General features: G+C 41.9%; 1 protein-coding gene across 2 annotated transcripts in view; it reads right to left on the bottom strand.

The window, feature by feature from the left end:
• The window catches only part of sptbn5 (spectrin, beta, non-erythrocytic 5), an 88,743-nt gene that overhangs the window by 27,115 nt on the left and 48,235 nt on the right, over positions 1-13,393 (bottom strand). For both annotated transcript variants that reach the window (XM_041812325.1, XM_041812327.1), the window contains 21 exons: positions 12,317-12,453; positions 11,819-12,005; positions 11,597-11,706; positions 11,406-11,496; positions 10,896-11,012; positions 8,785-8,942; positions 8,227-8,359; positions 7,815-7,960; positions 6,430-6,544; positions 6,240-6,350; positions 5,981-6,160; positions 5,700-5,903; positions 5,153-5,302; positions 4,965-5,069; positions 2,699-2,887; positions 2,392-2,547; positions 2,026-2,217; positions 1,677-1,772; positions 1,360-1,481; positions 1,170-1,284; positions 965-1,078 (listed from right to left, as the gene is read on the bottom strand). In XM_041812325.1, coding sequence (XP_041668259.1) covers positions 965-1,078; positions 1,170-1,284; positions 1,360-1,481; positions 1,677-1,772; positions 2,026-2,217; positions 2,392-2,547; positions 2,699-2,887; positions 4,965-5,069; positions 5,153-5,302; positions 5,700-5,903; positions 5,981-6,160; positions 6,240-6,350; positions 6,430-6,544; positions 7,815-7,960; positions 8,227-8,359; positions 8,785-8,942; positions 10,896-11,012; positions 11,406-11,496; positions 11,597-11,706; positions 11,819-12,005; positions 12,317-12,453 — 2,928 coding nt within the window. The remainder of the gene's footprint in view (positions 1-964; positions 1,079-1,169; positions 1,285-1,359; positions 1,482-1,676; positions 1,773-2,025; positions 2,218-2,391; positions 2,548-2,698; positions 2,888-4,964; positions 5,070-5,152; positions 5,303-5,699; positions 5,904-5,980; positions 6,161-6,239; positions 6,351-6,429; positions 6,545-7,814; positions 7,961-8,226; positions 8,360-8,784; positions 8,943-10,895; positions 11,013-11,405; positions 11,497-11,596; positions 11,707-11,818; positions 12,006-12,316; positions 12,454-13,393) is intronic.

Here is a 13,393-nt window from a genome sequence, read left to right as displayed (position 1 = left end):
CCGGGGGCTTTTCAAAATAAAAAAGCAGTATGTACATACAAATGGAGTTTCTCCAAAGAAATGCGAACATGGACATTTACTTTGAAAAGCACAAACCAGAAGTGCTTTGATTCTGTGTTTATCTTTACCTGAACCGTGTGGAAACAGAAAGCTTCACAAAGAGTAAAAGTTTGGGCAACAACTTTATTAAACAGACGCATTTAGCTCAGGGCCTTCACCTGGTTCATCAAGAAACTGATTTCAAACAGATTCTGCAGATATTTGCTACAACAAGGTAAATATGGCTCTGTATTTATCATTTTCCTGTCTAGATGGACAGATAACTGCTCCTGGTGCAAATAAAAATAGAAGAGACCTCAAATTTTAGAATTCTCCGTGCGTGAGACATGCTGCGTCTCTGAGATGCAGCCCTAACACTGGCTGCCAGTCTGAAACAGCGGTTACTGCATAGAAACGGCGAGCTCTGCAGAACTGTGACGTCACATGGCAGCCTCCTGGTAAATTTATAAACTCAAATTATATACTTAACAAGATGAACTGGTCTGATCATGCAGAGTTCCTTTTAAGAAATGTCTGATCCTCATACCAAAACTGCAGGAAAAACTGTTTCGTGCTTTTGCACAATTTTGGACAGAGCTGTCTTGTTTTTGCTTGCAGTTTTAATAACTTCCAGAACTTCTAGTCATTAAAACAACAGATCCTATCATTTTAATACATTGGTTTTTAAAAAGTAAGGAATTTTGTCAACCTAATATAGGATAAAATTATTTTTTAGTGAGAAAATATTATTGAGGAGTACCACAGGGCCAAATCCTAGGACCTCTTTTGTTTCAATTATGAAAATGATGATTTCACTGGTTTAAGTGAAGAAACATCTACACTTATAATGATAAGACAGATGATGAGAAATGTCTGGTTAACATAACAGCTAATTTAGAATTTTAACAGATGCTTCAAGCCTGACCTTTGATCGCTCCTGGATGACCCTGGCCTCTCTCTCAGTTTCCTCGTGGCGCCTGATCAGGTTCTCTACGCTGTCCACATCCACGCCACAGTCCTGACCCTGCAGGAGGAGCATCTACAGAGAGACAAAGCCATAATGTTAACATGTAAACCTGTCTATGTAAAAGAGTTAATATGTAGTTTTGATTTAATATGAGAGGACTAACCTTCTCGTTGGCTCTGTCTCTGACCTCCTCAAGTTCTCTGATCAGGCCATGGACCACCAGCGCCCCCTCCAGCTTCTTCTTGTAACTGTTCAGATCAACATGGAACTTACTCCACCTGAAAGAGACGAGGCGTTGAGTGTAAACAGATAAAGAAGTCAAGCAGACTGGAGATTATGTACGAGTTATTTACCTGTCGTTAAGCTGCTGCCTCCTCTGTCTCACCGTCTTCAGCTCTTCATCACTCTGCCTCTTCTCCAGTCGAGCAGCCAGCCTGTTGATCGCTGTGATGTGAGCATCGTCCACCGTCATATCCTGGAGTGAATCAACCGAACTTTATTTCAGCAGATGTTTTCATACAAGAAAAATGGAGCAAAGACTGTTTTACACATGCAGAAAACCAACAAAACATCCCTGACTGGGAGGGAGAATTCAATAAAGTGAATATTTCAACACAAAAATGCTTGAATCATCTACAAGAAGTTTATAAGACAAGCCCAGTTTCCTCACCCCGTCTCCTGTTCCTCTGAACTCGCTGAGCTTCTTCAGCAGCTGAACTCCATGTTCATAGTCCTTCCCAACGTCTCCAACATTGATCATCACCTCCTGCAGCACAGAAAGGTCAGACACAGACATTACATACTGTAAAAACATCATCCATCCATCCATGCATCCATCCATCCATTCATTCATGCATCCTTCTATCATCCATCCATCCATCCATGCGTCCATCTATCCATCCATCCATCTATGCATCCGTCCATGCATCCATCCATCCATACATCTATCCATCCATCCATCCATCCATGCATCCATCCATCCATCCATCCACCTAACCCTCCCTCCCCCACTCTCCTACCTTTTGTCTGATCCAGGCCTCCACCTCCTCTACTTTCTGCAGGAACTCCAGGAAGTCTCTGTTGTCTTCCAGAGCTTTCCCTCTGATAGCTAACGCCTTCTTCAGCTCCTCCCAGTGGAGCTCCAGCGCTGCTGCGCTCCTCTTCACCTCCTTTGACCTCGGATGACGAAGGGAGACCAGCTTCTCTCCAGCCTGGAGGTCAAGAAACAGTCAAATTCTCATTCAGTTTTCCTCAGGATCCGGATAATCATCACATCAACTTTTCAGTGAAGCAGCACGCTGTGGTCCTACTCTTCAGCCTGTGTGTTTTTAAAACACCTCAGTTTCACTGAGCTGTTCATCTCTAATTTATTAACCATTTCTTACCAGCAGCACAGAGGCGATAATCTCACTGTGAGCGAGGATCTCGGCCTCAAACACCTGATGTTTCTGAAGAAGCTTCATCTTTGCCTGCAGGTTGCTGAGATCAGCTTTACCATCCTCTGCCATCTTCTGCATCCGCTCTGATACCCACTCCTCTGCCTGAAAATCATAAAGGAAATCAATTTACAAAAATGTGCAGGTTTTCTTGACATAACACAAAAAAGATTAGAAACTTTAGAGGCATTTATCACAAATTTGTACAATCTTTAACAAAACTGGGATATAAATATCTAATCAGTTATCCGTGTACCTCTGCAACATCCCTGTTGAAAATGCACAGCATCTTCGAAAGCTCCAGCTCCTCCCTACGTTTGACGGACAGTTCCTTGATCCTATCTCGGCGCTGGAGGAGGGCCTTGAGTTTGGATTTCACCCGGCCACTCTTCTCTCGGCTCAGCTGCTTCCTAAGGCGCTCAGAGAGCTCCTTCAGAGAAGAGAGCTGCAGCAAAAAGAAGGTGGGGAGAAAAATGAAGAATTATTTTAATAAACGGAAAAAGTAGGAGAGTGGCATTATGCAGGACTTATAGGGGGTTATGATAGTTAACTATCAGATTAAAGTTTTGTTCTTGGTCAGTTACAAGCAAATCTTACAACCAAAACTAGCAGATAAAGATCAACAACAACAACAAAATTATTATGGATTTTCTATAAGGAGCTAAAAGCAATTTTTTTTGGTATATGAAGTTTTTTTATATTGTTTTAGTTGATCTCTGCAGCTAGTAGCCATTAAAAAAACCTGGGATGGCTGCAAAAACAATACTATTATGTGGAAGAATTTTTATGGCTCATTTTGTTTCACTGCAGCAGGCTGAAGATGTACTAAAAATATGAATCATTTGTCATTTTAGAGGCAAAAACATGCTGACAAAATATGGTTCAGGCTTAAAACTAACAATATTCCCTACCTATGTGGACAGTTTTCACATCTTTGTCAGTTTTACAAATCACTTGATTCATTGAAAATATACTGATGACCCAAATGTGTGTTCTAGTTCTGCATTACAGCACAGAGAGAATGAAACACAGAAACAAAGCAGAGCGGGGCTCTAGATGGCCCAGAGCAGTGTTGCTCTACCCTGCTCAACCAAAGAGCCACATTGTTAAACAATGCCGTTGTAAGAGCCACAAACTAAGTGGTGAAAAGTGGCAAAAATGGGTAAAGGTGGCATTAAAAATAAGTTAAAAGTGGCTAAAAAAAGGTCAAAGAGCCGCAAAAAAGTGGCAAAAATGGGCCAAAAGGGGCAAGGTGGGCATAAAAAGGCAAAAACTGGGTGAAAAGTGAAAAAATGGGGAGAAAAAAGGCAAAAATGGGTGAGAAATTACCAAAAAAAGAGTAACAGTTGGAAAAAATATTTAAAAGACAACAAAAACATTGAAAACTAGAAAAGCACTCTGAGAGCGCAGACCTCCATCATTAGCCCTATCTCCCAATAGCAAAGAATCCTTCAAAAACATTCCTGGATCCAGACGGTGATCCGGTCACTCCCAAAATCTAATTCACCGATTACTCCCTCCTGGTGGGGTGAAGACATGGTGAGGCAAAGCACTGGCTTCGTTACGTGTGGAAGTCATGGCAGAGGGTGAATATTCCTCTGTTCCGCCCAGCATTGTGAGTATTCTCGCTACAATTTGCTGTCTTTCTCTCTGTTACACTCCAACTTGTCTCCTTGACCGGGTATGTGTCTTTCAAAGCTCTATAAACTCCAAAACTTTGAATAGAAACACACCAAATCCAGACAGTGATCCGGATCAGTCCCAAAATCTAATCAGGTTTTCCTTATACCATTTATGACATTTGCCAAAAATTTCATCAAAATCTGTCCACAACTTTTTGAGTTATGTTGCTAACAAACTAACAAACTAACTAACAAACCCACTCGATCACATAACCTCCTTGGTGGAGGTAAAAATGAGTGTTAAAGTGACTTAAATGGGCAAAAAGGTCATAAAAATGGGCAAAAAGCAGTAAAAGGTGGCAAAAATGCTGCAAAGAGTGGCATACAATGGCAAAATCTAGCTTAAAGGGGGGAAAAGTGGCAAAAAGTGGAATAAAAAAGGCAAAAACAGGTGATAAAGTGGCAAAAACGGGATAGAAGTGGTAAAAATGGGCAAAAATTGTCAAAAAGAAGTGGCAAAAGTGGGTTTAAAGCAGTGAAAATGGAATGAAAGTGACAAAAAGTTAAAGAATTGGCAAAAAATTGCAAGTAAGGGGATGGACAAAGAAATAAAGGTTGACAATTAAAGCGAACTATAGACATGTGGGGAAAAAACTGATTAATGCGACTTGCAATGGATGGTTTCTGAGGTAAAAGTTTCCCTTTTTCAAGGTTTTCTGAGGGAATAATATTTCAAATTAAGACACAAAAGAGCCACACATTGAGTATCACTGGCCTCGAGGTTACACTGTGCCCCATGTAGGAAGGCTACAGTCCTCAAAGGGGCTCCAATCCTTACTACAGATCCCTTTCAGCTCTCTCTCCCTTTGTCTAAAAGTCCCAGAAGTGAGCAGAGCAGACCTTGTCCTCCTGCGAGCTGAGCAGCTTCTCAAAGGCTTCGTGGCGTTTGATCAGTCCCTCCGTCTCATCCACCGTGTTTCCCAGAGTGCTGTTCTGCAGCAGGATCTGTGGAGGTTTAACAGCTGATCAGACACCGTGTGTGATGCTTTTTAATTCCTCTTCATAATAAACAGACTGGCTGAGTTTACCTCCTGTGAGCTGGATGTTTTGTCCGTGCTGTTGACGTCTCTGTAGAACATCTGCTCCAGGTGAACGGTCTCTAACCACGCTTGTTTCTGGTTCCACTGATCCTCTAGTTTGTCTCGCTCTGCCTGCAGGGCATCCAGCTTCTCCAGCACCTGCAGGAGCAGGAGTTAGGACTGAGATATAGTTTTTTTTTTAAACGTGTCAGGAACGTAGATGTAGATTTACTTCACCTGGCCAACTTGTTTGTCTCACAGGTCTAACGGATCTTAATCAAGAACTTTATCGTGGCCTGATGAAAGTCGGTTGGAGAGAAACTTAATGTATTTCAGTAAAAACAAGCACAAAGCAAGATGGTGTGCCGGAGTTTTCTGAAATATTTGTTAATTATTTCTCTGCTTGCAGTATCCTTTCTGCAGCTCGCCAGGCAGCAGCATCAGACGCCCTGACTCAAGCTGTGACGGCTCGCTTAGACAGCAGCAACTGTCACCAGTGACTTTGGATACTCTAAAATATCAAACTGAATTTAAAACATGGATTTAAAAGCCTCGCCTCCTTCCTGTTTCGTCTGTCCTGAGTCTGCAGCTCCTCCCCCATGTCCAGAACCTGCTGATATGTCTCCTGCCTTGCCTCCATCTCGGCCCACAGCTGCTGATGCTGAGCCAGCTGGAGGTCGGCGGTCGCCACGTCACTGATGCTCTCCTCAGCAGCCATCGCTCCGATCAGCTGGCTGCACCACAGGAGATAATCCTGGGCCTGGAGCAGAGAGACTGACAGATTAGACAGGAGAAATGTTAAAAAAAATCAACACCTGATCATCCATCTGTCTTCACCGTGTTCAGGAACATGTATCTCTGGCACGCCAGTTTAAGCGCCTCCTGCCTCTTCTCTGCTTGGAGGCGGAGCTCCTCCCAGTGCTCCACTACTTCCTGCTGCACATCCTGTAGGCGGAGCTTCAACTGAGGCGTGCAGAGGTCCAAAATGGGATCAATGGCGTCCAACTGCTCCTGCAACTGCCACACACAAAAAGAAAAAGATTCCTAAGAACAACAAACATCTTAACAGGAAACCTCCGTCTGTTCCTGCGTGTACCTGTTGCTCCGTAGCGGCTAGCTCGTGGAGCAAAGCTTCATGTTTTCTCAGCTGCAACATCACTCCACTTAAATCCTTCGCCACATCATCAGGGATGCTCTTCTGACGCTCCTACAGGAAGAAAACTCTTAAATATAAGTTTGTTTTGATGAATGTTTGGATGTTGAGTATCCATTGATGGATTCTGTACCTGGATGAGCATCAGCGCATCAGCCAGGTCCTGATAGAAGCGGTGACATTCCTCAGCTCTCTGCAGCTGATCCTGACGCTCCCTGGAGATGCCCTTCAAATCCTCCCACCATGCACTGCAAACAAAGTCACAGTGAACGGATAGTAGGTAGATTTCCCCTCTAAACTTCCTCTGTGATTCCTCCCTCACAAGTAAAATTGTATTTTAAACCTTTACTTCTATGAGACAAACGCTTTGAAAACAAGACGGACATTTCTTCAGCTTTGTTTTTCAGAGCAAGTCATGCACCTGAACATGCACCCTGAAATCTAAATCATGCAGTCACACAGCCTTTTACGCAGCCACCATGTACCTAGTCTGATACAGCAGTTACCCCCACATGTTTTATATTGCATTTATTACTGACCCGATGGATTTACAGCTGAAAGCAAACCCCCTTGGGGGTCGCAAGACACTGCAGGGGGGTCTCCAAATGCCCTCATAAAAACTAAGAATAATTCTCAAGTTACACTTTTGCCATTTTACCCAAATTTTTAACAATTTTAACCAATTTAGTCACTTTTTCCCTAAATTCTGCCAATTTAACACATTTTTGCGACTCAAAACCAATTTTGTCCATTTTAAAGCCTTTAAACCACCTTTTTCTGCCACATCTAAATCTATTCTTGTCACTTCACACCTGATGTTGACTGATTATTGCCACCATTAACCACTTTTACAGCCATTTTCTCCCATTTTACACATTTCACTATTTGAAATGCCCATTTTGTCAGCTTAACCTACTTTGTCAATTTCTGCCTATTTTTATGTGACACTTAACCATTTTTTGCCAGTTTATATCATTTTTTTCTTCCCATTTTACCAAATGTCCTCCTAGTTTTGCCCATTTAAAGCCATTCCATCCATCCATCCACCCACTTTTTGCTTACCTTTTGCCACTTTTATCTTATTTTTGCCACTTCTTATCCATTTCTGCTACTGTCAAAATCTAATTTAACCACCCTTTCCACCATTTTTTTGCCATCTTAACCCATTTTAATTCTGTTTTAAACAAAAGGAATTTACATTTTTAAGAAGCCTATTCATTACACAAATTAATAAAAAATACATTTGTTTCTTTGATAAGAGAGGCTTTTTTCAGGTTATATAAAATATGTACATCACAGCTTAACTTTACAATGGACCATGATTTTGTTGACCTTCATGCGCCTCCAGTTTGGCTGGGCCCCAGAAAGCTCTCCCATTTACCCCCCCAATGGGCGGCCTTGTCTGCATGACTATTCTAGAACACAGTGGGGGTCCCGGTCTCTGGCACCTTTATTTTGGGGGTCGCGGGCTGAAAAGGTTGAGAACCTCTGTGCTGACTGTTTTATGTGAACGTATACCTCAGCTGCTGCTGCGTCTCTCTGATCGCGGCGCTCTGAGGATGTTTGCTCCGGATCAGCTGAGCTGCCAAGTCGCTGCAGTTCTGCAGTCGGTCCTCTCCGACCTCCAGCTGCTTCAGGAAACCTTCAAACTTCCCACGAAGCAGCTGAGACACAAATAACAAGGTAAAATCAATGACCTCTATACATTAAGCCATAGAATAATCAAGACTTTCACAGTATGATCTTTCTTTCTTACCATCAGCAATCATGCTAGCTTAAAAACACAAACAGTGCTTATACTGTGCTCAAACATTCAGCCGTGCTTCAGCTATTATTGCTTTAAGTTTTAGGCCAGTTTCAGCAGATTCATGTGAACAAATGCTCCAGCAGCAGGTCCTTGTTGAAAGCTTTCTCGTAAACCAGATTTTACCTGAACATGCTGGTAGTCATTGCCCAGGTCCTGGGACTCTGCGGTCTGTCTCTGCTGGTTCATCCAGTCCTCAAACTCAGACGACTCTCGGCTGAACTCGTGCAGATGGAGGACTTCCTTTAACCTCTGACCCCTAAAAAGATGAATAAATTAGTTGTAATATAAAATAAAGTATCATCAATGAGCTGCTGATGTTACAGCATGTTCTAAAATTTGAGGATTCTTTTAAACTGAAATAAGAAGAAGCCCAAGGATTAAACCCTGTGGAACTCCATACTAAGTAGATTGCAAGACTGGTGCTCAAAACAAGAAATGATCTATTACAGGGTGTCTAGAACTGTTGCTGAGGTATGGAGACGTATGAATATTGTTTGATTTTTACTAGAATTACACTGAAGTTTAGGATGGTGTCAATGCTATATAGGTAAGTACTCTACAAACAGGAACCTCTATTTTGGCAAATGCAAACATGACAAAGCAAACATCAGAGGCAGACCACCACAGACGGTCTCTGTGAAACTGAAGGAATGTCTAGAAGTGATCTGATTCAGCATTTACCTGAGAGCGGCCTGGTGCTGCAGCTGCTGGTTCAGACTGCTGAGCCGACTGTACGGCCGGCTGAGCTCCTCCAGCCTCCAGTTCTGCACCGCCTGCTCCACCTGGTCTCCTAACTCCTCCACCTCCACCTCCAGCACCTCCAGCTGACCCTCTAGCACCTACAGGGAACGGAAACTCATTTAAACAGATACATTTGTACCGCACTGTCAATACCAAACAAAACATTTAAGGCCACATATTATGCAAAACACGCCTTTTCAGGCTGTTCTATCAAAAATATGTGCCCCTGGCCTGTCCACAACCCCCCAAGAATCAGAACACCCCCCCTTCTCTGCCTTTAAACAATGTGTGCTGAAACAAGCCGTTCTCAGATTTTCCCCTCATGATGTCATGTGGGGAGTCAGCCCCGCCCCCAGGTTCTGTTGGCCCTCCCCACTTGGAAAAAATTCCACCCTCCTCTCCTCTCCTGATCCTCCTCTCAGCTGAGAAGAGGATCAGGAGAGCCACATCCATTTCCTGGGAGGGGTGTGGTCAGGGGCGGAGTCAGACAGCTCATTAACGTTTAAAGCCACACACAGAAACAGCTCGTTCTGAGCAGGGCTGAAACAGAGGGGTTTTAGACATGCAGAAATAAATACTGAAGTGTTTTTTCAGCATCACAGGCATGTTTTGGGACCTCTGAGACCAATATAAACTTGTCTTAAAAGGGTTAAATTCGTGGCCTTTAAAAAAACACTTGAAAGTAATGGTACAATGATACATTTCTAAAGAATCGTACAATCCTTAAAAGAGAACCCATGTATGATTTTATATTTTTATTTTTATTTTTATTAATTAAATATACTTTGCGAGTGACCCATATTCAAATGTATGATTCCACTAATTTTAATGTTTTACATAAAAATTCTATGCTCTGGTATTTAAACATGCTTTAAAATTTTTAACTTCTCATTTTTACTTGGTGTATTTCCATAAATACAGTGTTAATTTCGTCGACTAAAAATGTCTGTCGACAGTCTTTTTTTCCATGATTTAACTAGATTAAGACTAACAAAAATAGATCTGTGATGACTAAAACTGACCAAAACTAAGTTGAGTTTTCATCAAGATGACTAAAACTAAACTAAAATGTAATGTAGTTTTCGTCAGACATTCAAAATCTGTGATATTTCTCCACTGTGGGTAAATCTGTCTCTGCCTCTCAGCTGTAGAAAGCAGGGACCCCAGGTTTGGGAGAGAACACACTACCATGATTTGGCACCAGATTTAGCAAAGAAAATAAATGTTTGGACTAAAAGGAAAGACTAAAATGTGAGGACACTTTTGTCACTTTTGTCAAATATTTCTAATTTCTGTCTCTCTCTAACTGAGCTGTTGTAATGACCAACCCATGGGGATCAATAAGACTTTATCTTATAAATAAACCTCAGTTAAAAGCCAGACTCAAAACAAAGTCGCACTACATAATTATCTAGTAGAGTGTTACTCAATCCTGCTCAGCCAAAGAGCCAAATTGTTGAAAAATGCCATCACAAGAGCCACAATCTAAGTGGTAAAAACTGTCTCAAATGGGCAAAAAAGCTGTAAAAAGGTGGGAAAATGGGGTAAAATTGGCATTTAATGGCAAAAGGCAGTTGAAATGGGCAAAAAATTGCAAAATATATGCAGCATATAGGGTGAAAATTTGCAAAGAAGCAGGATAAAAGTGGCTGAAACTGATGAACAGGGTAAAAATTGGATAAAAGTGGCCAAAAATGCTTGAAAAGTGGGTTACAGAAGTGGTAAAAATGGGCTAAAAGCAGCAGAAATGTATGTAAAAAAAGGAAAAAAAGTTGTCATAATTAAGTTTGACCATTTAAACCTGCTGTATAAGTGTGCGAAACAAACTGGTTAATGTAATAATAAATTTCTGAGGTCAAAGTTTAAATCATCATGTATTTTAAAATACATGAGTAAATATGCTCCCTATTCTGAGATTTTATCTAAAGACAAAAGAAGAACCACAAAGTTTAAAATATTGTCAACTTAAAGAGGTAATTATTTATTTAAAAAAACTAAAAGACTTCAGAATGATCCCTGTGGGACGCCTCAGCAGTTTGAGAGTGTTGTACCTGGTGTTTGGTGAGGAGAGTCTGCGTGGCCAGCTGGTCTTTGCCGTAGTCGTCTGTGTTCACCAAACTGAGAGTCTCGGTCAGCCTGGACTCAAGTTCAGAGCAGTCCAACAGCAGCTAAAAGGATTATTCAGAATTCATAAATCATCCAAATGCATCAGCAACAAATAGTTCAACATATCCATGCAGACAGGGAGACATAAGTTATAAGTTACTGAACTCTTTAGAGGAGGATTTTCTAAAATAAATCTAAATAATGCTGTATTATTTTGCACCAGTTTGCAAGTCCCAGTCTGATTCAGAGAGAAAAAAATGTAAATTGTCTTCCTGCATTGTGATTTTTGACACTGTGCAGTTTTTGTGCAGCTCAGTATGATCCGTTTTCACCCCTGAGTTTGCACACCTGCTAGATTTATTACTGCTGTAGCGCTCTCAGAGGACGAGCCTGCAGACATTCACTTTGATGCCCCTGAGATACCTTTAAAGTATTTACCTCTGTGTCCCCCTCACCTGTTCTCTGGTGATGGCCTTGCTCAGGTGAGCTGCTCTTTTGCTGCAGGCCTCTTCTAGCTCCTCCCACTCAGCACACAGGTGGCTGCACCTGTAAAGAGAGAAGCAGCCAAACAGACTTCAACTATGGAGACCAAAAACATAAATGGAAGTAAAACTGAGACTGCACAGCACAGGAGGCACAACTCTACCTCTGGAGCACTTCCTCTCCATCTGATTTGTTTGATTTGGCCAAGCCCCGCCCCTTCTCCAGGACATGATTCAGGTACTTTTGGTGGGCATTCATTTCTGCCTGTAACTCCTACAGTTAAACAATCAGAGAAAGAGCATCAACCAATGATTATTTTAGTAAAGCTCCTTCCTCATCTTAGTCTTAATGATAATGCAGTAGTTACAAATAATCCAGTGGGTACCTTATGTTTCTGCATGAGGCTGATGGCTCCAGCCAGAGATTTATCGTATCCTGTCGATCCTGGTGCAGGAACATGTTCAGAGATCCAGCTGAGCTCCAAGTCCACATCATGATAAAACCCAAACAGTAGCACTGATGCTTCAAGCTGAGCCCGACGGCGGTCCAGGGGCTTCTGGAGGGACTTGAACCTGTGACACATTGTCAAAACAACAAGGTCTGATTCAATGACTCTACATCCGAGATTAGAGTATCTTCCTTATTTTCTTCTTTTTGTATTTAAACTAAAGCTGAGTGGGCCGAGGACAGAACCCTGCGGAATTCCTATTTATCCACCACTATATACAGCCTCTGTCCGCCACAAGCTCAAGGCTAGAAAAAGTCACATCTCCTGACATCATCCACAGATCAGTCATTAAAGTCATGGTGTTCGAATCAAGCTTTGAATCACTGTCAGTACCTTTTAATACATTCACTGGACTAATGAAAATAATGGGCTTACAGAGTGAGGTAAGTCTCAGTCTCCTTCAGTATCCTCTGAGAGTCGAAGTGATTGGAGGCGAGGTGTTTGGCTCTGCTGACGATGGAGTTGATCTTCTCCGCCAGCTCCTTGGCCTCCTGCTCCAGCTGCTGGTGCTCCTGCACACAGAAACACACAAGTTGAGCTCAATATCGTTGCTGTTATTTAGTTAAATCTACTTCAGTGGTTTCCAAACTTTTTTTGCCCAAGGCACACCTGAGGTTCAGCCAAAATCTCAAGGCACACCATATGTTTTTGGTATGCTACAAAATAGACGTTTTAAATAATGTAACACTCAAGGTGGCCTATAGGGGGAGATAAAGGAGAGCACTTTCTGGGGTCCAGCCAACTGTGCAATCATGAAGATGGCAAAATTGGGCAAAAAGTGGCAAAACAAAGTCAGAAATGGGCAAAAATGGCTAAAAAAAGTAGCTAAAAAATGGGTTAAAATTGGCAAAAACTTGTTGAAAGTGGCAAAATAGTGGCAAAAATGGGTAACAAGGGGTCTAAAAGTGTAAAATGTTGTAAAAAGGGGTTAAAAGTGATTTAAAAAATGGCAAAATTGGGCAAAAAAGTGGTCAAACAGAGGCAAAAGTGGGTGAAAACTGGCAATAAAGGGGCATAAATGGTTTAAAGGTGTCAAAAAGGTGGCAAAACAGATCACATGTGGCAAAAAAGGGTTAAAGTTGAAATAAGGTTGTGAAAGGGGGTTAAAAGTGAATAAGGAGTAAAAATGGCCAAACAATGGCAAAACTGGCCTGAAAGTGGCAAAAAGGTTGCAAAAATGGGTCAAAGTGGTAAAAGAAGTGGCAAAAAAGCAGCAAAATGTTTTAAGTTGTCAAAAAAACTAATCCAATCAACCCAAAATTAGCTTGCCATGGTTTTCAGCTCTAAATGAGGTAACTGTCAGCCAGGATGCTAGCACCAATGTTACTGATCCAACTCATATACACTTATATCATCAATAAATCACAACTGGGGAGGGCCCATTCTCTGGGGTTTTTCCTGCTGGATATGTGGGCGGGCCTGGTTACAGTGGGCGACTTGCCATAAAGTCAT

The sequence above is a fragment of the Cheilinus undulatus genome, linkage group 18 (assembly GCF_018320785.1).
Source record: "Cheilinus undulatus linkage group 18, ASM1832078v1, whole genome shotgun sequence".
In the NCBI taxonomy this organism is placed as follows: Eukaryota; Metazoa; Chordata; class Actinopteri; order Labriformes; family Labridae; genus Cheilinus; species Cheilinus undulatus.
This window is presented reverse-complemented; position numbering and strand designations above follow the sequence as displayed.